Source organism: Alternaria postmessia, assembly GCF_024291825.1.
Source record: "Alternaria postmessia strain BMP 2775 chromosome Unknown scaffold_117, whole genome shotgun sequence".
NCBI lineage: Eukaryota > Fungi > Ascomycota > Dothideomycetes > Pleosporales > Pleosporaceae > Alternaria > Alternaria postmessia.
The window spans coordinates 41,418-64,548 of record NW_026260190.1 but is presented as its reverse complement, the minus strand read 5'-3'; the positions used below and the strand labels follow the sequence as shown (position 1 = coordinate 64,548).

The 23,131-nt window shown below is 50.3% G+C and overlaps 8 protein-coding genes across 8 annotated transcripts; 3 read left to right on the top strand and 5 right to left on the bottom strand.

Moving 5' to 3' along the window:
- Positions 1-800: 800 nt before the first annotated feature.
- Positions 801-1,571, top strand: J4E82_010260 (uncharacterized protein; the record flags this gene model as incomplete). The annotated part of the gene is made up of 1 exon (XM_051736476.1): positions 801-1,571. One exon carries the CDS (start codon positions 801-803, stop codon positions 1,569-1,571), a length of 771 nt encoding a protein of 256 aa, XP_051583786.1.
- Positions 1,572-4,522: 2,951 nt separating this feature from the next.
- On the bottom strand, positions 4,523-6,837 carry J4E82_010259 (uncharacterized protein; the record flags this gene model as incomplete). The annotated part of the gene is made up of 3 exons (XM_051736475.1): positions 4,523-6,140; positions 6,192-6,483; positions 6,546-6,837. The coding sequence occupies 3 exons, from the start codon at positions 6,835-6,837 to the stop codon at positions 4,523-4,525; spliced, it is 2,202 nt and encodes a 733-aa protein (XP_051583785.1).
- A 927-nt stretch (positions 6,838-7,764) lies between these two features.
- On the top strand, positions 7,765-9,559 carry J4E82_010258 (uncharacterized protein; the record flags this gene model as incomplete). The annotated part of the gene is made up of 5 exons (XM_051736474.1): positions 7,765-7,956; positions 8,023-8,148; positions 8,256-8,415; positions 8,464-9,075; positions 9,132-9,559. 5 exons carry the CDS (start codon positions 7,765-7,767, stop codon positions 9,557-9,559), a joined length of 1,518 nt encoding a protein of 505 aa, XP_051583784.1.
- Positions 9,560-9,884: 325 nt separating this feature from the next.
- J4E82_010257 (uncharacterized protein) lies at positions 9,885-13,652 on the bottom strand (the record flags this gene model as incomplete). Its single annotated transcript, XM_051736473.1, has 1 exon — positions 9,885-13,652. The coding sequence occupies one exon, from the start codon at positions 13,650-13,652 to the stop codon at positions 9,885-9,887; it is 3,768 nt and encodes a 1,255-aa protein (XP_051583783.1).
- Positions 13,653-14,505: 853 nt separating this feature from the next.
- Positions 14,506-16,431, bottom strand: J4E82_010256 (uncharacterized protein; the record flags this gene model as incomplete). The annotated part of the gene is made up of 2 exons (XM_051736472.1): positions 14,506-15,996; positions 16,165-16,431. 2 exons carry the CDS (start codon positions 16,429-16,431, stop codon positions 14,506-14,508), a joined length of 1,758 nt encoding a protein of 585 aa, XP_051583782.1.
- A 978-nt stretch (positions 16,432-17,409) lies between these two features.
- J4E82_010255 (uncharacterized protein) lies at positions 17,410-18,530 on the bottom strand (the record flags this gene model as incomplete). Its single annotated transcript, XM_051736471.1, has 3 exons — positions 17,410-18,093; positions 18,169-18,251; positions 18,308-18,530. The coding sequence occupies 3 exons, from the start codon at positions 18,528-18,530 to the stop codon at positions 17,410-17,412; spliced, it is 990 nt and encodes a 329-aa protein (XP_051583781.1).
- A 1,169-nt stretch (positions 18,531-19,699) lies between these two features.
- Positions 19,700-21,529, top strand: J4E82_010254 (uncharacterized protein; the record flags this gene model as incomplete). The annotated part of the gene is made up of 3 exons (XM_051736470.1): positions 19,700-19,724; positions 19,805-20,130; positions 20,246-21,529. 3 exons carry the CDS (start codon positions 19,700-19,702, stop codon positions 21,527-21,529), a joined length of 1,635 nt encoding a protein of 544 aa, XP_051583780.1.
- A 973-nt stretch (positions 21,530-22,502) lies between these two features.
- Positions 22,503-23,107, bottom strand: J4E82_010253 (uncharacterized protein; the record flags this gene model as incomplete). Its single annotated transcript, XM_051736469.1, has 3 exons — positions 22,503-22,543; positions 22,596-22,649; positions 22,717-23,107. 3 exons carry the CDS (start codon positions 23,105-23,107, stop codon positions 22,503-22,505), a joined length of 486 nt encoding a protein of 161 aa, XP_051583779.1.
- Positions 23,108-23,131: the final 24 nt, after the last annotated feature.

Genomic DNA, 23,131 nt, shown 5'->3' with positions numbered 1-23,131 from the left:
ACTGTGGTTCCTGGATTGGGCGAGATGGGGCCAGTGACGGAGACGGTCAGTAGTATGCAAGAGACTCACTTATCGACGCAGTGGATTGTCTCGGTACCCAAGACGACTACCACGCCAGTCATGCCTACTAAAGCTATTAGTGGACCTTAGCGAGGTGCTCTACAGCGTTTTAGAAATTTGCGGAGTATCCATAAATCTATAGTGCTTGGTCGAGTAACGACAAGGCGAGGTACAGATAAGTTCTAGAGGCGTCAAAAGTATAGATGTATGATTGCGATACAACAAAACAGGTAGGCAATGCTTACACTGAGATCAATATTACGGCTTCTAACACATCCGAGTGCCGGATGCGCGCATGATGCGATTCTTGCCAAGCAGACTATTACGTCGGCGCCGGTGCTATTACAATTGAACTAGACCAATCTTGAGAAGAAGCTCCTCGTACGAACTTCATAATTCTGGCATGATTACCAATACAATGACAAGTTGGAAGGCATATCCGTAAGTTTGACAAGGATTGTGTGTATTTTGTCCTCGGCACAGGGGCATGTGAATTCTGAAGCGATGACTTAGTGTAAGTGGTGACAGCCCGGATGCCGGAGATAATCCAGTTGTCCTATAAGCTACACTAGAAGTAACCAGGTCTTACACGCGTCATGTTCAGCTGCCGTACTACCAGTAATCAGCTTCGTACAGAGGTAATTTCAAATATAGGTTGAAACTTTTCCTTTCCTTTGATGGAGATGTCATTACATTCACTTCTCCGTCAGCACTTGAATCACTTCAACAACTATAAAATCATGGCAACCATCCAGGGCACTCTTTCTGCACAGAACATTAAAGCTATCCCGGCTTTTGCAAGTCCTTACACACGGGGAAACACCGCACCACGTTTCAGTGATGTTGACATCCTTAAGATAAGGTACCGCACTGACGGCGCATCTGCCCGAGAGTTGATCCCAGAGCAGCTGTCTTTTGAAAGACAACCCATCGTCACAACGTGGGTGCTCGATTATGGCTTCACAAACATCGGACCATACAAAGAACTTATCCATCAGATCGAAGTAACGTTTCAAGGAAAGAAATACGACTACGCAATCCTGCTGGTTTTGGACAATGAAGATGCTGTTTATGGGGGGCGTGAGAGTTTCGGCTACCCCAAAGTTATGGGCGAGATAGACTTCGATGTTGGCAAGAGAACTGGGGTAACAAGTTTCGTCACTGCTACTGTCTCGCGACCGCCTGGTAATCCGATCATCGAATATCTTTTTAAACCCTCGAACTTCATTGGGACGGGCCCAATACCGCCACCAGAGAACGAGGGTCTCAACCTTCGAGTAATTCCCAACATCATTCCTGGAGCGAAGCCCAACATTCGCCAGTTCATTCCAATCACGTTCAAGGCAGACGTTGGAGAGAGATGGGAGGGTATCGGCAGCCTGAAGTTCCCATCAACAAGCGAGTTTGATCCTTTGCACAAAACGCCTGTTGTCGAGTATCTGGGCTCCGAGCTGCTACGGAACTGCCAGGCTTCGTTTGGAGAATTTCCTACTGAGGCTTTCGATTTCTGATCTTCGATTGACTTATATTCGCTGGAATGCTTATATCCTCGATACCTGTTCACTGTCTTGTGTATTACTGGGCATACGAGATGATACTGAGGAGTTTAACTCTGAACGGCTCCTTAAAGTTCTACTATAGCTCCAAATTAGCGAAAATTAGTTTCGCTTGCAGCTATCTTAAGCTTCTAATCGCAATACCGACCGTGGTAGCATCCTGTGCCGAGGTGCTAGTGAAGACGTGACATGTCATTCTGATATGTAATGAGATTAGCAAATGTTGGTGACGACGCACACAAAGCAAACGTGAAAGCATTAAGTGGAGTCAAGGAGATCCTCCGGTGGCGACTCGTGAATACATTGATGATGGTTGTTATCATAGTGAGTTGTGAGGAAACTTCGCGCTTGTATTGCCCGGATACAAACAGCACGGATGCGCTCACAGAAAGATGCGGTACCAGCTACCACATGACCAGTAAGACACCCCGTTGTTTCGAAGAACCAAAATTTACCAATCATATTTCATCAACTGTTTGTCACCTAATAAGCTGCAGCTCTTGGTACCAAGTGACAGAAACTTTCGGTTGACAGGGCCTACATTGACATCAGTTAGGGATGAACTGCATCTGGGGCGAGTACTCGCCTCCAAATCAACCCTGTTTCACCTGCAGGAACGTGTGTAGCGTCTTCGTCTAGCGAGTTGGGCTCGCACAAAGAATACCCAAAACTCCGTTGGCCAACAAGCAAGGTGGTGCTAAGAATGTACCCAGCTCTTTTCAAGCGGCTCATAGATTCCAGAATCGGATCGGTGCATGTCGCGAGGATGTCATCTAATCGGTCATCTCCCAGACCAATGCGTTCTGACCCGTGGACGATAATCTGTATCGACGCACCGCTCCTTAACTGAAACAATGCTTCAAAGCCCTGAACCACCTGTCCCCATGTTGGTCGTAAATCCGCTGAATTTGCACCATTCCAGTTTCGGTTTTCCTGCTTCCGATCCACGGTAATGCTACTTGCATGTATCGTAACGGAGATTTTCGTGATCAATCTATAGCGTGGAAGGTATAGACAAGGTGCTTCCTCGTTGAGGAAAACACGCAAAGAATAATCTCTCCAGTCTTCCCTCCAATATTGCGTCCCATGCATCACAAAGTTACTATTTCTGTACCAGACAGTCATCATCCTCGCCAGCATAAGTCTTCCGACGTATTCGACTTTCCAGTGATGTTCTAGCGATCGACCTCTCGTGTTTGCGTATACTGGCTCGCAAATGCGGTTCACTTTCACGATTGCGTCATTGTGGTCGATGACATTCTCGATGATCACATCACACAACTCGGGTGGTAGAGAGCGAAGAATTTCTTGACATATGTATCGACACGACGCTTGTCCGTACAAATCGAAGATTTTCAATCTTTTTGTGAGTCGAGTGATGGCTTCCGGGTCCTGATCGGGAAAGCGCATATGAGTACGTCGTCGTGCACTAGTGAGTGGTTCAGTAGAAGCTAGCATCAACATGGCTCGCCAAAACATACGCGACAGCTTGTTGATATAGCTTCAGGACCTCTTTGGCAGTGGTATCTTGAGACATCTCGTTATCGGTGCAAAGAGCGTAACGGATGATACGACAACAATGGAAAGACAAATGTGATGTGAGGGTCTCTTGATCTAGGCAGCAGCACAGGGATCTCGGTAGCGTCTTGGCACGGTAACACGCGAAAAGGGTGTGCCATCGATGTGCTACTAATGTAACATTAAGGGAGTGCCTGATACACGCTTCCTAATCACAATCAGCCATGTGTCTTTCTCTCGCGGTCGAAACCAAAAACATACCGCCATATCAAACAGGAACCGTCTTCGTTAGCAAAGTACCTAGTGCTCTTCCTCAAGGGGTAAATTTCCCGAGCATAAGTCAAATAGTGAGCTTTCATCCGGCCGTCTCGAGAAAATTTGGATACCCATAGCAAGGCGGTATCCCTCAGCACTCAGACGCGAAAGAACATCGGACATCACGGTGGTGACCTGTCGCAGAACTTTCCTCTCGCGACGCGGGGATCGGGCGTCTATCATCATCATACGGCGAGTCCACCTACAGCCTATGATCACATAAAGATGAATCGAGGCACCGCGCTTCAACAGGAAAAGGTGTTCTAGTCGTTCCAATATACGTGCGCGAGACGTAGGAACCCTTGTAACGTCTCCCCCCAATGGTTTTTCGAGAAAAACTACGTCCCTCTGATTGAAAGTAATACTGATCTTCGTGATGAGGTGGTGACGGGGTATGCCTAGACGAGCTACATTCAAAGATAAGAAGCGTTCGATATATCCGAGATCCTCGCCCATGTGAATCCGGACCGAGCGATACCAAGCTTCGAACAGCTCTTTCCAAGCCGTGTCGGCAACCTTCTCTACTTGCCAGTAATCGAGGCCCGCTTGAGAAGACGCTGGCTCGTTCGTCGATACAGCAACATCCTTGTATAACGTATCGCACAAGATGTACTCGTAGATGATATCCCTCAATTCCCTTGGAAGTGTAGTGATCATCCCTTCGCACAAGTCGCGACATGTGGTATCCCGGTTGTTGTCAAGGCTATTCGTCGTGGCATATTGGCCCATTTTCGTGTGGCGATCGCCGACCAGCAGCGAGACGGCTTAGATGAAGCGCACAGTATCCGAAGAGCGAAGAGGGGCAGGGGTAGCAGAGTTCAGCAGAGCTCGACCATGCGAAGGTTGATTCAATGGCGATGGTGACGGCGATGGAAGTCAGGGGCGGAGGGCTACAAGTGGAGCGAAAAGCGGGGGTAAATACGTAGCCCCCGCATTAGCGCAAGTGCACCTGCACCTATGCAAAAGGCTCAAACAAGTCAATACTCTTCCATGAACGATACGTCGTATACACTGACGTTCCAATCAATTTGCCTATAGAACACACACACGACCGTACGCTAAAAGGCAACACTTTACGCCAGCCCTCGCACGCTGATGCCCTCGATCACAAGCCGCAGCATAGGATTGCTTTCGCCAGTGATCTCTTCCAACTGCCCAATTTCGGCGATAATCTCAGCTTCCATTTGACGCAGCAATTTTAGTACAGCCTCGAACGTTCCCTCCGACTCGAGGAGATCCAACACATGTTGCTTAACCTCTCTCGCCATCGGCGTGGTATCTCGTCCTGTACCACCACTCGGTCGCTGCCGGAATATGCTGATGACGTGAGCTCGTAGCATTTCCGGTGCATGTTGCAGGAAATGTACAACTGGATAAGAGAACTTGCCCTCATCCAAGTCTTCACAGAACCCTTTCTGCTCGGCGTATGTGTCTGACTTCAGGTTAACGTAATCGTCACGCACTTGGAAAAACCGGCCCAGCAGCGCCATCAGCCGGATCAGCCTTTCCATATCGCATTTGGGCTCCTGTGCGCTTTCGCCGACAATAAGCTGCAACAGCATACGGAATAACCCGCCAGTCTTGCTATCCACCATCTTCATGTACTCCTCCTCTTTCGGACTGAGTAGATTGTGCTTCCAGAACAAATCCCAACTCTGTCCAAGATGCAATCGCTCCAGCTCATACAGCACGATATCCACCGCCTGTGGGTTCGAAAGCTTGCGTGCATGCTGAACGGCTTTGACAAACATGAAGTTTGCACTGTTGATTGATTGGGAATGCCCAAAAACGAGGTGTGTGGCCGCCCTACCCCTACGAAGGGGCGAATCATCTTCGATGTCGTCGAGGATTAGCGACGCGTTGTGCAGTAAGCGGATTAGCTCCTCTACAGCCTTGACAGACTTCTTTGGAGCTTGTATCCACACGTTCAAAGCATCGATGAGCATCGATCTGACTCCTTTCGAAGGTAAGGATCTGATGTAATGGCATGGAGATTGGACCGCCATGTCATCAGGCATTTCCCAACCGAGTTCTGTATGGACCTTCTTGCTTGGACCATCCTGACAAGATTCATCTTCGATGTTCCTCTTCTGCCCTCGTTTGCCATTCTCCACGTTCGTCGCTGCCTGTGCATCCCTGGCTTCAGGACTCTCGCATACGAGCGTAGCCAATGAGGTATTACTAGAGCAGGCATCACTCAAAGCACTCGTCTCGCTGGAAGCGCCTGGGGAAGAGCTGTCGCTGGAAACGTTTGGAGGAAAATTCTCCTGTGCAAACGATTCACGGAACCGAACATGGTGACGAGGTGCGCTTGTTGCCCAGTAATGACTTCCAGACACGACACATCCGGCGGCTTCGATCCAACGCCTCACCTCTATCGAGATATCGGGATGTTCTTTGTAGAAAGCGGTCTTCCTCTTGACGTAAGTTTGCTCAGTCTCGATGATCATTTGCTTCACGATATCTCGAGCTGCGTAAATAGGTATCGACCGTGTTCGCCGTACGACGTCAACAACGTTGACAAGCCGGTTGCCATTTGTTTTCCAATCCTCGTATTCGCGATCCCAGCTCCAGTAATCATTGGTAAGCATGAGTGCTTCTTCAATGGGCTCCATCACATCCCTGATAAGTTCATGTTGCTTTGGGGTTAATCGATAGCCCATTCCGTATTCGACCATGGGCCAGAATGCTCTAGTTCCAGTCAGCCACGAAGCCTCCCGTGAAGGAAGTGAAGACGTTTACCTCATTCCAAAATTACACTTTCGATAAGCGTAGTAAGCTTCCAAGTCGTCGAATTCCTTGTCGTCGTTCTTCTCAACGATGGCCAACCATTCTTTCTGGTACATCTCTAACATGTGCATTCCCATCTCTCGGTCGATTTGAACCGCTTCTAGAAGGATTTGAGCGCCAAGCTTCTTGAGCTTGTCGGCTCTTGAGCCTTGAGCAACCTCCTCCGTCGCTTCAACGTCCAGGGATCGCTCGAAGTCATGGTGTTCGGCTATGGCATCTTCTAAGCCCATCCCTTCAGTGGCATCTGAAGAATAAGCAACATCAGCGTTACTCCTCTCGAAACAGGATTATAAGTGGAGCACATACCATCATGGATCAGTCCAAGGTCGAGTAAGTAGGACAATACGCCCAGTCTCTCCGGCAATGCCTCAGTGTATGTGAAGGCATTCAGATTGCCTAGATGACTGAACGATGTGAGTGCCTTCTTCTCCATGCCATCGCCCACATGGTGACCCCAATCACGAAGGACTCTACGAGCAGTCTCATCGGCGATGTCATTTCGCTTGTGGATGCGGATAGGAAGGGTAGTGAAGGCACCGTTCTTGCGAGCCTCATCCGGATCAATAAGGCGAGACTGAATAAAGATCTGGTCCTCCATGAAGCTTGGTGTAACGAACTGTTCTTAGTATGATGTTCGAAGGACTTAAATCTCCCGGAAGCAGATAGTGGGATCAGAACCTCCTGTTTGGTTAATCTACGTTGTAAGCAAGATGCGTGGGCTATATAGAAAGCGGAGGCTCAGTTGGACAAAGTCGGTGTCTTGCACTCGGAGCATATAGACAATTCACGTGCTATTGGATACACGATAAGCAGTCTCCACTGCGACGATCTCGTATAAGCTCCTTCAGGCGATTATCTCGTCTCGATCACAATGGTCGAGGACCCCAACTTTCTAATAGTGGTAGAAATTTCATCCCCATTGCGGCCAAGTTGGTGTATGTTTGTATATATCGTTGTACTCATAGTCAACTCGTCGGAGTCGGAGTCAGAGATGGGTACAACGATTTGTGGGTATCCTTACACTAGTCGCGAAACTGATGTGCAACGCTTCAGTCCTCTTTGATGTTCTGACACACAGTTAGATCGCGTTGTCCAAATTCACAACACCGGCGTATTTGTTAAAACCATCGATCTCGGTGAATTTGTTCAGTCGAGCAAAATTGGGGAGTTGTGATTAGTAACCATAGGTGACGCACGTTGCTGACACCGTGATGGTGCCGGAAAAATGCCGAAACGGAAAAGGTCATTTCCAAGAATGATCGTAGATACGAACTTGAAAGCATATCTTGATTTTCGTCGGTACTTTAATTGATAGGTAAATAGAACCATGTAGTGGGCCGCTGGCCTACGTACTCCGTAGGACGTTGTCTTGGGTGTCTGTTTCGCTGACCGACATCCCGTGTGATCATCTCACTAACCTTCATCTCTCTCTACAAAAGATTGTTGTAAGTCATAGATAGCATGAGTCGTTCAAGATCGTTCGTGCCAGTCATTCACACAAACTGGAATTTGACTTAGCTTCATCATGATGGGAGACATACGTGCACCTATCATTGGGATCGTTATCATCTCCTACCTTCTCAGTTTCTTCATACATAGGACAGAGAATTTCAAAGCGCCAATCGTTGGCCGTCGATCATGGTTAGAACCAATCCTCCTTCTACGTTACCGTTTTCTTCAGAATGCTTCATCCATACTTGCCCAAGGATACAGCCAAGTCAGTCTCCCCAAAACAGACGTTCCATATTTGGCAAAGGTGGACTAAAAGTAGTCTCTTATATAGGGCAAAGCATCGATGTTCAAGCTTCTCCGTGCGGATATCGACCTCCTTGTCGTTTCGAACAAATACTTGAACGAGCTTAAAGCTTTCCCCGAGTCAGAACTGAGTTTTGCTCATGGAATATATCGAGTTAGTTCCCTCTTTTTACAATGTAAAATATCACCCCACAAAATGTGATATTAGAAGTGCAAGCGAACTCACCCAATCGGCTTTTCTACTGACTTGTGGTTATCCAGAACTTCGTGGGCAAATATTCAATGTTGCAGCTCACGGTAGATAGCAGCATCATGACAAAAGCCGTCTTGAGCAAGCTAACCCCAGCATTGCATTACTTCATACCCATCATGCAGAAGGAACTTGAAGCCGCTACATCCGAAGAAACGCCTGAATGCAAAGGTATATGCTCATGAAACACTGCGAACGCGACCTAACAGATGACATCAGATGAATGGAAAGAGGTAGATTTGATGCGCCTTCTAAACCGGATCACCGCCCGCATGTCCGCTCACTTCATCGTCGGTCCCGACCTTTGCAAGAACGAAGCGTGGCTGCAAGCATCGATCAAGTACACTGAAACGGCTATTCCGACAGGCATCATACTGAGACTCTTCCCGACCTTCCTTCATCCCTTCATTGTCCATCTTCTACCAGTTCGATGGGGAGCAAAACACTGCGTTAGAGAAGCTCGACGTCTCATCGTCCCACTTGTAGAACGACGTCGAAAAGAGCAAGCTGAGAGTCCTCAAGGCTACGTGAAACCAAACGACTTTGTACAGTGGATGATGGATCTTGCGAAAATTGAGAACGAGAGCGATCCTGCCAACATAGCACACCGAGCGTTGATCATGAGCCAAGCGTCGATTCCGCCTGCGGCACTAACGGCAACACAAGTGTTGTATGACCTCTGTGCTTATCCGGAATATATCGGGCCTATACTAGAAGAAGCGCTCGCTGCGATCAAAGAGGATGGCGAGTTAAGTCAAAAGACATTATTCCGAATGCGCAAGCTGGACAGCTTCATGAAGGAATCTCAGCGGGTGAATCCCCCACAACTACGTAAGTCCTATCTCCCTAAACAACAAAATACAGGGGTACACTCTAACGCACCGCAGTGAGTTTCCAACGCTATGCCGCCAAGTCTCTAACCCTCTCCGATGGCACCCACATCCCCAAAGGCACACAAGTCTGTGTGGCTGCCAGTTCCATATCAGCGGATCCGCAGATCGTTCAAGACCCAGAGCGCTTCGACGGATGGCGTTACTACTACAAGCGTCTTGTTCCAGGCGAAGAGAACCGTCACCAGTTCTCTAGCATAGACACCGAGTGGCTGCACTTCGGATACGGGCCCCATGCGTGCCCAGGCCGCTTCTTCACTGCCAACGAGGTCAAGATGATTGTGGTACACTTTCTAACCAAGTACGAACTTGCATTTCGCCCGGGTGAGGGAAGACCGAAGAACCAGGTTCATGACGAGTTGGTGTTTCCGGATCTGGCGGCGAGAATATTGATTCGAGAGAAGAGGACTGCAGACACGTTGTAATAAGAGATGTGCTATTCTCAACATTACTCTCAAAAATTCCAAAGTACAAGACAAAAAACATTCATGATTGTAATAATCGAGGTATCTGATTAATCATTCATCCGCTCATCTTCATCGAAAAAAGGAACCAGCCTCTCTTTCTTCATCGCTTTAAAAAACAAGGGCAAGTCGAAATGCCACGTACACACAGCAGCAAAAAACGCTCCATGCTAGAAAGAAAAAAACGCCATCAATGCAAATCCTGTCTCCGAACCTCCTTCTACCAGTCAGTCCATATATCTTCAAAGACTAGGAGGAAAAGGCGGTTTCATGTCAGTCCGTCTTTTCATATCCGTCCGCCTTCCACAATTTCCCTACCAATCAACTCCAATTCCCCACTTTCAGCCGTGCGTCGACGTTCTAGTACCCATCTCCCTTCTCCAGCTTCATCGTGTTCGCGTACATACGTCACGCTGTCCGCTGCACTACCCTTCCTGCTATGACCACGGTTCCAGCCGCCACCGCTTCCGCCATTCGGTGTAATGGGAGAGGAGTTTGAGATGGGACTAAGACCCATGCTTTGTCTCCGTGGTCCGCCAGACGTGGAAACGGTAGGTGCGGATGGTGAAGAGAGCGAAGTGTCGATTGAAGGTGGATTGGGTGGTCGATTTTGGTGTTGCGGTAAGTATGGCGAAGAGAGCGGCATTGGGAATGGCGATACTGGGAGAGAAATGTTGGACGGTGAAGTGGCGGACATGCCACTTGGGGACATTGCTAGACTCATCATGTTGTGCTGGGCATATAGTTCCGAAATGGGAGGCAGAAGTGGTGCTTCGTTCCCAACGCCATATCCAGTCGGACTGGAGAGACTATTGTAATCGCTAGCTGTGAGAGTAGGACTTTCGGGTCGTTCGTCTCCGTCGTAATCATCTTCGCTAGAGCGGCCAGACTCGTACGCGCCATTAACCGCATCCATGAGTCCCTCGTCGTCCTCTTCATTGTCTTGGTCGTCGTTCTGGTAATCAGAAGAGATGTTGTTCGAAGAGTATGAGCTCTCAAGCGACTCAGAGGGCTGCTCTCTCATGCGATTGCCGACAGGACTCGATGTTCGGGGTACGAACTGCATGCCCATGGGAGAAGAGTTGCGCGGACTGTTGGCAGCACTGACTGGTAAGCTGGCAACGCTGCTACCGAAGGCACCTTTGCGCAGCTTGAGCAGTGCGTCGAGACTCATGTCTCCCTCCTCTTCAGGTCCAGGGAAGCCGTACGGACTCATACGAGCAAGCTGCGCTAAGCCAGGACTTGACATTGGCTGTTGTCCGTCACGGAAGTGGTTGAGACTGATGAATGAATTGCGCGTGCTATACTCGCTGCGCTCCGTGATGGGCGTCAAGTTCGGTTCTCGCACAGCGTTGCGACCGCTGACCGTACGACCAAGACCAGATGGCCCAAAGAAGCCACCCCAAGCGCTGGGTGACTCGCCATTTCCAGATGCGTAGAAACCGAACTCTTGGCCGTAGAATCCCTCATCATCATAAGCCAGGGCTTCAGCGTTGGCCTCGGCAATGATTGGGTCATCTTCCATGGCCGAGTCAAAGTCGCTGTAGTCGTAGTCGTAGTCGTCCACATAGCCAGAGCTCATGCCGTAGATGTCATCGTCCTGCGGGAAGCTGATGGTATCTACACTAAAGCGCCCGTCGTCAGGAACAAGGCTAGGCCGCGAATGGCTGGGTGAGGGCTGATCGTCAACGTCAAAACTAGTCTGACCAGCATCCACACTCGCTTTTCTAGTGAAGCGACCGGCAGCCTCAGCACGTTGCGCCGCATCAGCAAGAGCACTGTGATATGCGCTGAGGTTGTCGAGACTGGGTACAGGCCGTTGCTGTGCGATCGAAGTCTTGTGTGCGAGTGAAGGTTCCGACTTCTCGAAGTGCTTTGGCACGGTGTCATCATCCGCCTCGTAACCTGTTTCCGAGTTCAAGGCATCAAGTGCACGCGACTGGTGAGTAGTAGGCGATAATTCGTCTTCAGCAAACTTAACTTTCCTCTCGTACAGTGGCCCGTTAGGGTCGTCGAAGACATTTTCGTCAAATTCTGTAGGCTCAATGTCGTCCTGGTCGCCAATGAGGCCGTCGTCAAAGTACATGTCGTCATCGAGATCGAGATTCACAAAGTTCTGTTGTTTTGCATCTGAAGGCGCCGCATCTTCGGATATCCCAGGGGTTTCGACTGTAGAAGGCTCAACAGGCTTACCCGCAAGGCTTGTCAGGTTCCATCCCGAAGCCTGCATATTCGCCATACCCTGTTGATTCGGTTGACCACCCATCATGGACATCTGATACTGCTGAAGCATCTCCTGCGACATGGCAAAACCGATAGGGTTTCCGTTCATGTCAACAGGCATCTGCATCATGTTCATAGGACTCGTGGTATCGTTCAAGCTCTGCTGCTGTATCGACAGAGATGAAAAATCGAAGTTGTTGATGCCAGAGTCAAGCGTTTGGTCTCCTAGACCGCCTCCAAACTCGTCCTCCTCGCCAAGCATTGGTATCTCTTCGTCAAAGCCGCCATCCATGTCGTCGTAATCGTCCATGCCATAATCGTCGTACTCATCTTCGACCGAGTTGGTAGAGTTCCGCGCCTGCTTCTTCTCTGCCTCCTTGGCCTTGTGTCGCTCCTCGAGCATCTTCTCTTGCGCGGAATCCGGCCCTCCAGATATTTGAAAGCTGAACCTAGACGCTCGACTGCTAAAATGTGCTGGTAGCCCCGCTGGCTGGAAGGATGGGTCTGTAACAGACGTTGCCCTCGATCGTGCAGGGGGCGGCGGTGACTTTGTCGACTTATTCTTCCGTGGAGTAACATCTGTAGAGATGTCCAGGGGATTCTCCGACTCTTGTACAGGTGATAACACTGAGGATCCGTTCTCAAAACCCTGGAACGACGGTCGAGGTGGTGGAGACGCTTGTGGAGGAGGAGGCGGCAGCAGCGGCGGCGAGTTCTTGGGTTGCGGTGGAGGGGGTGCTGAGCGTTCAGGTGGAGGGAATTGTACTGAGTTTCTTGCGAGGAAGTCATTGTTCACTAGCTGCTCTGCTCGTATGGCAGCTTGCGACTGTTCGTAGCTGGTGTCATCGTCAAAGTGCTCACGGAACACTGGTGTATGCTCCTTCTCGATCTTTGGTGGGCTGGCACGAGCAATCTCCTCCTGCGCTTCCCCTCCCTCTGACGCGTTGTTGTAGGAGTAGCCTCGGTTCAGTCTGGGCGCGTCGAAATCATGTCTGATCTTTCCGCGAATACTGGGGTCGTAGTTGTCGGGCATGGGAGGGACATTCGACGGCGAGCGTTGAGTGACAAGCGATTCGTCGGCGAGAGGGTCCAGGGTCTGTCCTGACCTTCGTCGCATTAGAAGCGACATGGGGTTGCGCAGGGTCAGTCTCGACTTTGACTTGCTGGGGGCTGCCGTTGGTGTTGAGGTGCCCTTGGAACTGCCTGTGAGTTTGTCGCTGATGCCACTCAATAGCGACGTCTGTGACTTGGAGAAGTTGGTATAGCTGGGGGATATGACGGAGGGTGCTAGATGTGAGGATGACTGGGGAGGTGTCTCAGACGACGGTGCGGGTTCAGTCTTCTGTGGCACGTTCTGTGTTGGTCGATTCGCGCTCGTGGGAGTGCTTCCAGCGTTTGAGCGCGCAGAGAGCGGCTTGTTCTCATAACCAGGAGACAGATGGCCCTGTGTCCTTTGGGGCGGGGAGAGCATGCCGCGGTCCTGTGCCATGTTACTGCTGCCGCCCCCAGTGCTTGCCGAGTGCTGACTGGTGGTGTATTGGGAACTGTTGGGCGACACAGACTTGTCGAGCTTCGAGGCGACGCGTGTGATGGGCGGTAACTGAGGCGGATAGGGCGATATGGGGGAGCCTGAGGTGTAGCTGGCATTGTCGTTGAAGCGCGGGGAGGAAAAGTACTCGGGTGTAGTATGCGACGGCGAGGGTAGAGGGTTATGGGCGTGGGCGTGGGCGGCGGGGCTTGGAACGGGCTCTGGTGAAGCGAGACTCGAGGCATTGCGCTTCGCATGGCCGGGCCTGAGCTTGGAGAACATCGACGTCCCCGAGGGCGCCATTGCTGTGTTTCGTGTCGCCGCGCGGCGGCTTTCGCGTTGCTGCTACGCGGAATGCAGGGAGCGTCGTTGCTACCAGGCGGGGCTGGTTCGGGCGGTTATGGTGCCTCTCAGCGAGGCCTTGCACCGAAGCGCACCATCACCGGGCGGGGGTAAGTTGACCGCGGCGTTGTTGGGGCTCTGCGGCAGTGACTAGAAAAGTTGGTGATGCGATTCCGGTGTGGCACGACTTTCGGAACGCTAAGCGGGTGAGGCGCGACGACGTCAATTGCGTCCTCGACGTGTGTGCGTGTGTGTGAATCAGGTAAGCAGGTGCCGGAATGTCGTGGCCGCCTCCTGTAAGCAAAAAGAAGGTCGATACTGTTGACTCGGTTGCGCTTCGTCGTGGCTGCCCGTGAATGCTGATGCGACCTCCTCTCCCAACACCAAGGTTCATGCGACGCCCGCTAGCAGGGGATCTTCCCGCACCAGTCCCTCTTAACCGCGACTTTTGGAACGCTCTTGCAACGGCCTCGCGTAGACTTTCTTTACCCGCAAGAGCTCGGTCCGCTAGAACTTTTATGCAGGTCCTTCTAGACGATCTAGAAAAAGGAGGCTTCCATGGAAAAAGACATTCATGGCTGGAGGCAGTGAACATCGTAGCTGATGATTGACAATCATACAGACCATTATGACGTTAGAAGCTCATTGCACTAGTTAGCGCCAAATGTATGCCGTGTGAGTGCCACACGGCCTCGTACTACAACCCCACTATAGCCTAGACAGGAGATAAGGCCATGTCATGATATGCTTTTTCATTCAACATTCATGTGAAAATACATTAGAGCCGCGGATAACCAGCTACTCGCCCACCAATTCAAGCAGGCCTCTTTCCGCCCCTCGACTTAATCGGCCTTCCCAACCTTCCAACATCGCGCTTCCTCAGTGCCCTCTTCGCAACCTCTGCATCTGCTGCCCAAGTAGGCTCAGGGTCCGGGCCATTGAGCGCCGTGTTGTAAGTCGCGTTTGCCGGCAGTACCTCAAACTGGATCGTAGCATTACCCTCCCTGTAGTCACTTGTCGGTGTGCCCACAGTCAGGTAGTCGCCATCGCACTTCTCCTTACCGGTCGCGATATCAACCTGCTTCAGCGCACGCTCGAAGATCTCTAGCGCTGCAAGAGGCTGGTAGAAGGGTACCTCGTGACCAGACTCGTAGATGCGAAGGAAAGAGAAGAGACCTGCCTGCTTGACCTGGCCATGGACAATGCCGTCGCTGGTGGTGATATTGGTGAATCCAGCCTCAGAATAGCCCGTAGCGTTGATCATGTCAGCGACAACTTGTCCACCGAGCCAGTTGCAGTTGTAATCCGCATCACCATAGTACAACATGACCTGAACGCCCGCATCGAGCAGCTCCTGGCAAGCCGCAATGGTACCTGATGGACGGTCATCGTCACCCGTGTTGCCAAACGCAGCAGAGACCGTGCTGGAACTCTGGGAGAAGTTCTGGAATGCGCCGATCGCCTTTTGCACATCTGGCAGATTCAGGTAATCGGCGAAGTATCCGTAGGGGAATGGGTCTGGCGTCAGCTCCCTCATGTCGTACTCGTCACGTCCACTGTAGATATCGTAGAGATTCTCGACCTTGGAGTAGCAGAAGTCATCCGCGCTGGCACACACAGAGTTGATTCCAGTCTCGTAGCATTGCACGGTTCGGTCGTAGCAGTTACCTGGGCCGTACATGTTGTTGTACCACTCAGCTTTGACCGTGTCGTTGTACGGGTCATAGTCATAGGTATTGCCAGGGTAAACAGAGTAGTTGTAGTAAGCCTGGTACTGGACAAGAGGATCGAACCATCCGTTTCCAATAAGTACATTCTCGAGCTCGATCTTGTGTGCGCCCGAGATGTTCTTTGCGTTCTGCTCGAGGAAGTAGGCGTTAAAAACGGGTCCGTAGTGGCCTCCGTAGCTCTCAGTTGTGAAGCTGAAGCCGTTGCGCGAATACTGCGGGAACGCACCCATGAAACCTTGCAGTGTCTTCCACATGCCTGGCGCCGCACCCTCGGTGCTGTTGGCAGTCAAAGTGTGGTCTGGCTTGGAGTATGTTCCGCATGTTCCGTATGTCTGCGCGTAGTCTGGGCAAGTCGCGTTTGGCAGCTGAACGATGGTGCTACCGTCTGAGTAGCCCGGGATTGGAATGGAGTAGGAGAAGCCAACATCGGTAGGCTGATCGATAAACAGCATGTTGCTTGCATTGCTCCACGAGTACGGGTTGTTGAATGGCTTCAGATCTGGTCCAATACCGCATGGTCCCAGTTCCTGGAAGAGACCGATCATTGAGCTGGAGCCTGGGCCTCCATTGATCCACTGCAAACAGCATTAGTATATCCTTCTTGTGTTTTGATGAGAAGCTTGAATCATCCCAATTTTAGCCTAAAAATACTTGTAGGTCATGGCTACATCCAATATACTTCCATAAACAATTCCTCCAAAACACAACCCAGAGGACGAATTTCTCTACACTATGCGACTTACCACTGTCAATGGCGCCTCAGAGGGATCCTGATTGCGCGACTCAAAGAACCACCAGAAGACGTGCTGATCCTCCGCAATATCCGCATATCCACTGTAGCTCTTCACATTTGGATCAAGCTCGCAGATACCCGTAGGTACCTCCTTGTATCGTACGCTGATGTTCGCATAGCCTTCCTTGGTAATCAAATCCGTGGGCGCAGGTACGAACTGTGCAAGAGTACCAGCTGCCAACAAAGGCGCGGCGAGTAGCTTCTGTGCGCTCTTCATTTTCGGGGTTGTCGCAAGTCTCCGCGTATTGATGAACTTGCCCGACTCGATAGAGGTGAGGAGAGAGGGAGCAAAGGTAGCGGTGGCTAGAAGAAGAGCAAAGCAGCTTCTCATATGACGCGTACCAACTACATTTTATCCTCGAAGCTTATGCAGGTCCGATAGCCAGCTCTCACCTTCCCATGTGAGCTAGGTATTTGCTTATCTCGGTGCCGTGCATGCTGGCCGTTATCCAGTGCTCGTACCAACGACGTCATGGTATACTTCGGTGCATCCACATTCGCATACGGCCCTTCGCTATTTGAAATTTCCGTGAACGGGTTGCCGGCACAAAGATTGGTCGCTTGGATGTAGACCAATTAGCGACGGGGTTTCAGTCCAAACAAAGGCGCTCAATGCATCAAATCCACGAAGACCATGAAGCTGGCGACTGTCAACCGAGCGAGAAGCTACCAGGAAGGTACCCCGCTATTCGGTCCCAAGCTTGCATTAGCAAAGGCTTGTACAAGCTTACATGGCTTGATCGCGGTCGAGGCGATAGTGGAAGATGATCTATGCCTGTATGGGAAGGTGGTAGGCACCGGGTATCCGTGAGTACGGACAGACAAGGTCTCTTCGGCGCCGCGGCTTCGATAAATCCCTCTATGACATTCCTTGCAGAGGGAACATTGTCTTGCTTACCCTAGATAGTGGTTGTCCGATTCCGTACGTGGTGTTCTTTTCCCAGCTCTTTGGTCCGACAATCAGAGTGGAGTTGTCGCGTCAATACCCAGAACAGCTAGCGCCATGAAACACGAGGTTCGCCTCAACAAGCACGCGACACAGTCCAAGGTTGTCATTCAAACATATCTCATTGGGGTTCATACCATTGTGGTAGGTATTGATCTACCCATTTCCATCACTTCATAGCAATCGTCAAGTCCTCCCAACGCCTCTTACTCCATGCTATGCAATGATGCAATCGAGGCCGCTGGTCAACTACAATACTGTACCGAAACCGAAAGTCGTCTTGATACTTCGGACGTAGTACTGGTCCCAGTTGGTCTTGGTGGGTTCCTCTTGACCAACTGGTACACCCTTCCACTCTACCCTCATGACCGTCACAGCATCAACATCGTTCTGATCAAACCATATCGACAGGGTCGAGTAGTGTCCCGCAGGCCATTGTGCAAGTCGCCATTTCTGGACGATGTGTGTGGGTTCCTGGAGCTCGGTGAACTCTCCACTGACGTTTCCGCCGAAGAGCTCGAATGTGCCGCCAGGTTGTGCGCCTGTCCAGTTCCTTGGTGGGGCCCGCGTGAACGCAGCGATGCGTTGCGGGTCTGTGAAGGTCTGATAGAGGTTGGCCGCATCTGTGCGGAACTCTGTGCTGTCGGTGATGGTAGTCACATTGACAACTGCGCCAGAGCTGCTCTTTTGAGAGCCGGATGCTTCGGTCTTGGAGCTGGACTTGTTCACGCTTGAGCTCGAGTATACCTTTGGCGCTGTGAAGCTGCTACCAGGGTTCACGCCTGGTGCATGCTGGATATCCTTTCCGTGTTCCGCCATGACCGCGGGCGCAAGCTGGGTGAAGCTTTTACGCAGCTGCGGTAGGATCTTGGATCGTACTAGGTCCTTTACGGGCTGTTTGCTGCTCTCGTCCGAGTAGACATCTACCTCAAACTATGGCGAACTGTTAGTCGCGATGCACAAGGTCACATGGAGAAATCAAGGGTGGTGCCAGCGAAGGGAACATACGACATACTCGTCTTCCTCGGTGTCATGAGCGACTTCGGGGACGGTAATGGTGCCGCTAGCCTCTTCGCCCTCTTTGTTCTTGCCTGCCGACCGAGTCAGCTCAGCTCGCCCAAGAAGAGTGCAACCGAGAAAGACCTACCCGAGTATTCGAGCTTCAGTTTGACATCAAAGATGGTAATCACTTTGCCTTTGCGTTGGCTCACGTCTACGTCACCATCCATGCTTACGACTTTATCGATCTTTGCTGTCACGCCATCCTGCTCCGCTGATATCTGCGTGAGCTCCTTGTCGAGGTACTCGCGCGTCCATCCCGACACATCCTTGTTGACCCAATGCCAGTTGTTCGGGTTGTGGAGGACCATGGTGATGTCTGAAGAGCGCGCTCGATCTCGATAAAACTTCTGCGAGAGGCTTGTTAGCTTCAATCTCTTCCACTTATGCAAAGATAAACGCGTAGTGAGGTATTGTCAGAAGGCGACTAAAAAGTCTAAGCAGCTGATCCGCATGCAAAGAGTACAAGTCTTCTCAGACTGGTGCCAGCTTGTGTCTCATCATTCGAAAATTGGAAGAGGGCGTTCAATACTTACAATAAAAAGCGCTGATGCTGAGACTGAGCTTCACGGCGCGCGAATTAGAGCGATGGTGTGGAATACAGAAGGAGAGTTCTGCAAGTTATGTAGAGGGGAGCTCGAGGCAGAAGTTTCTGGAACTGATATCCCAGGACGCGCTATGCTCGGGCCGACCAAAACGCCGGCCGTCACCTTGGCCTGTGCTTACAGCAGCACCCACTACAATGCAAGATGTATGCTTGTGAGCGCCATTTGTTCGCTTGTCTGCCAACGTTCTCATGAGACAGAAGGCTTCTTCATTCATTACTCCTTCGTCAAGAGTTCTTGGCAGATGGACATAGCCGAGATTTTGGAAGCCCATCAACTGGTGGGGGCCTATGGCTGCCTTCACCTGTGCGCAGATCCGTGCATACAGGATGCACTGGCATAGGAGACTATGCAGCGATCGAACTATCGGTTTCACAAAGATTCCGGTATCAAAATCTCAATCTAAGATATGCAAGACAGTGTCTTTATTGAATACGACACGACTTATCGAATGCAAGACAGTGTCTTGACGAAACACACACTATTAGCTCAAGCTCAACTAAAGAACGCCTCCATCTGGGCGACAAGATCAGGCACCTCAGATAAGGATCCTTGGGCGAGGACATTGTCCTTAATCGGGGTACATTGTCTCAACTTTGCTTCGCTGCGAAGCATTCTTAAGAGATACCCTTCGGATTGCGCTGTCTTCCGTATGCTTCGCGTCGCCATGAAATTTATCATGTCCAAACATGTGCTTGCTTCTGCTAGGTATAAATATTGCCATGCCCACTCGTATGAACACTGGAATGTCTATACTTCAGCGGAACTTGCTCCGTCACAGCTACAGCATCTTTGTTCATCAACAACCAAAGATCGAACGTTCGATATCGCAGTCGTATGCGCGTTTGCCTTGTCAAAGCACTACTTGCCCCGTCATGGCGAGTCAGGGAAAAAGACCAGGTGAGTATCATATTGCCCTTTACATGCTACGTCTTGATCTCTATATGTTATTAGTTGTAATGAGGAACTAACGACTACAGCTGACGACCCATTGCAATCAACAACGCAGAACCTAATTCCTCCATCAGCGAAACGGCGTGTAGAACGAAGCGTAGCCGGATACGAAGAGTTCATTAAGAATGACAGCGAAGACTCCTATCGTCATGACCCAGCAGGGGACGCGCCCCCCGAACTACCCATCTACCATAGCGAGTTTCTAAGAGCCGCGAGTGCTTGCTTGAAAATGCTACCTGACTTCCTTGTCGCGGCAAAGGCGGACAAAAACCCACAATTGACCACAGTACTGAAGCCTGAAATTATCCGCATGCTTGAGACTTTTAAGAGCATGCCGGAGTCTGTAGCGGTTGTTGGTAGAATTGGGCAGGGAAATCGAAATTGATAGACGCTCTTTTGGGAATCGGTCAAATCGCGAACTCAGTAAGCAAATCTTCATCGAAGCAGTGCATTATTAATCGCTATAGGGTGCAACTGGCGTCGCTGGAACTCGCGTTCCGATCGTTTACTCACCACGTCCGGCCGACTCACAAATACCTTACCAAGCAAAGATTGAAGCGATCGACCCGAGGGAATGTCTAGGTTCTGTGCGCCAGCACCTCTGCAACATCATAGCGGGATTTGAGGAACATGGAGCATCATCCCCATGGGCCAACGATCAAGCATCGGACAGCATGAAAGTGCTCACGGGTCTATTCCGTAGCCGTTCAGAGTTTACATCAGAAGACGCCATCCGTACTTTCCTGGGGTACACAACTGGTACGTCCAAACTACAGTCGCTTGAAAAACAAAGAAATGCTCTCAGAGCTTGCATCGAATGGGCTGAGGAGCGGCGCCTGAAGATCCCTGCCGTATCCAAAATCCATACTACCAATGTAAACGAACTTTGGCACAAGATAGCACCATTTGCGAACGACGAAATCACAACCGGTAACACTGCGCTTGATTTCAATCCCACTCTATTGGTAGGAAAGATCGAGATCTTTGGTGATTTTCGAGTTCGTTGTTCAATCGGCGACTGTCCCGGACTGGACGATATCATTCAGGACCGTAAAACGAAAGCCGAGAGATATCTGGAAGATTGTAAAGTGGTCATAGCTGTTGAGGAAATCACCCGGGCTGGTGACGATGGCTTCCTAGATTGGTTTCTCCAAGATCGCTGCAAGAACAGGCCCGATCAACGTATCATCGTTGTCCTGAGCAAAGGAGATACCGGTCTCAATTCTGCAGATCGTACGAAAACGTCATTCGAAGAACATGAGATAGCAGATCTCGATTGGTTAGCCAGACGAAAAGAGATAGTTGGAAGAGCGAAAGGCAATTACGAGCGGACACATTTCGAAGAGAGGAAGCGCTATGCTTGCGAGATCGCATATATCGATCTTGAAGAGAGAGAAATTCGCGCTCGAGAGCGCAGCCGACACATCGAAGATCGGCTGAGGTCCCGATACGCAGGAATATCCGACAACTTCATCGTCAGAACGACTTCCGCCAACGACTATATAAGGCATGTCCAAGGTTATAACCGATACACAGCCAATGATCTTCCGCCATCTGTCCAGTCGACACAAATTCCAAGTCTGATCAAAGACCTCGCTGACGTAGCAAACGACCGGGCTAAGGACCATCTCATGCGCCTTTGTGGACAAATGCTGCCCGAGCTATTTAGCTTGGTCGAGCTCGTTCGCAGCACCATTGTCAGACGTTATACTACTATTAGATACGGAGTGCACGAGATAGTAGAGCAATAGTATATTATCTAGTGTAGGTAGACAAATTAATGCCCTCTAGGACTAGATTTAGTAGTTCTACTTATACTCGCACTAATAACAGTCACGTAAGGTATTAGACCTTACATTAGCCTATGTTCCTAACAACTATATCTATTACGTTACGAGCAAGACCTAATTCTAAGTTTTATAAATACAATAAGATGTTTAGAGCGCTGCTTAAGGCTATTAAATAAGGTTATCAAGGGTAATATAAGAGGGATCAAGGCATCTTACGAAAAAAAATTAGCACCTCCGAGCAACAGAAGCATGCGGTGACGCTGATGCGTGCCCATCTAGAGCGTCGTGTCGCTGCGGGAGAGGAGCAGTGGAGAGGTCCAATTCTAGCTTCTCTTGTAGAGTGCGGACTATATCCGCCCTCAGAGATCATAGAATCTTAGTACCACTTAGCGAATATCTCTAGACTAAGTATACTTTATGAACCTTGCGCATGCGTGCTTACCTCTACGTGTATCTTACTAGGATAGGGCTATAGACCTACGGAAATATATCGCAGTACTGTCGCAGTTCTTCAGAGTCATTCTAGAATGCCTTTGGAATGTGGGTGGTTACTGAAGTACTCTTCAGCAGTACCGTAGTCGCAGTTGGCCAGTGTACTGGTAATGTATCTCGATGACCCACCTACTGCTTCCGTTGTTGATACCACAATGACATTTCCGAACATGCGCCGTTGGCTGCTACCCAAGCGCCTCAAGGACTCTTCGCGCTTTATGGTAAGTGAGAACGTTCCTTTCACATGTATTCCAAAGGCTGGGACTTCGGAGGACAAGCCTCCTCTCGTTTTGTTTGATGCACATGTGTGACGAGTCGGGTTTGGTGAATGTTGTACGTGAAATAGAGCATGCGTCCGCCTTGTGCACTAAACTCTTGAGACCGTTCATGGACATCTCCATCCATCTATAGTCGCTTCGCAGAACAAAAGATATGGCACCTATCAACCGTCTTGCAAAATGACTTGCACTTCAGATTGCGACTCTGCTTCGTCGTGAGCAGCAGCTTCAACAGCATGACTAGCGCAATCACTCACCTCCAAGTAGATCAGCCAGGACCATGCCCTCATCGTCTGCCATCAACTTTGCATCTGTGCGCAACATTAACATCCACAACGGACACATCTATGCAAGCACACATCGGCCATGAAAACATACTTTTGAAGATCAACTGGTACGACTCGCCCTCCTTCTTAGCTGTCACGAGCTGTACCAGCTTCTCATTCTCTGCATTTGCTTTATACCAGGACACCCGTTTTGGCAAATAGCTTCGGTTCTCTACTTGATTGCGTCCCATGATCCAATCTCCAGATTGTAATCGGTTATTCTTAAGGCTGAAGATAGCTGGCACGGCTCCTAGCTTTGCTTGAGAACCATCCTCAGCGTCTTTTTCGACGTTTGCAACTGGTTTGCCACCGATCTCGATAGTGAAGGTCGATGGGATAGAATCCATAGTGTTTGCCTGGAAGAACCCAAGGAGCCACAGTGCAATGAGTCCTGAGAAACACAGGAGTAGGATTCTACCTGGAGCTGCGTTTGCGACTGGCATCCAGAAGACTTGGGAGACCAGGAG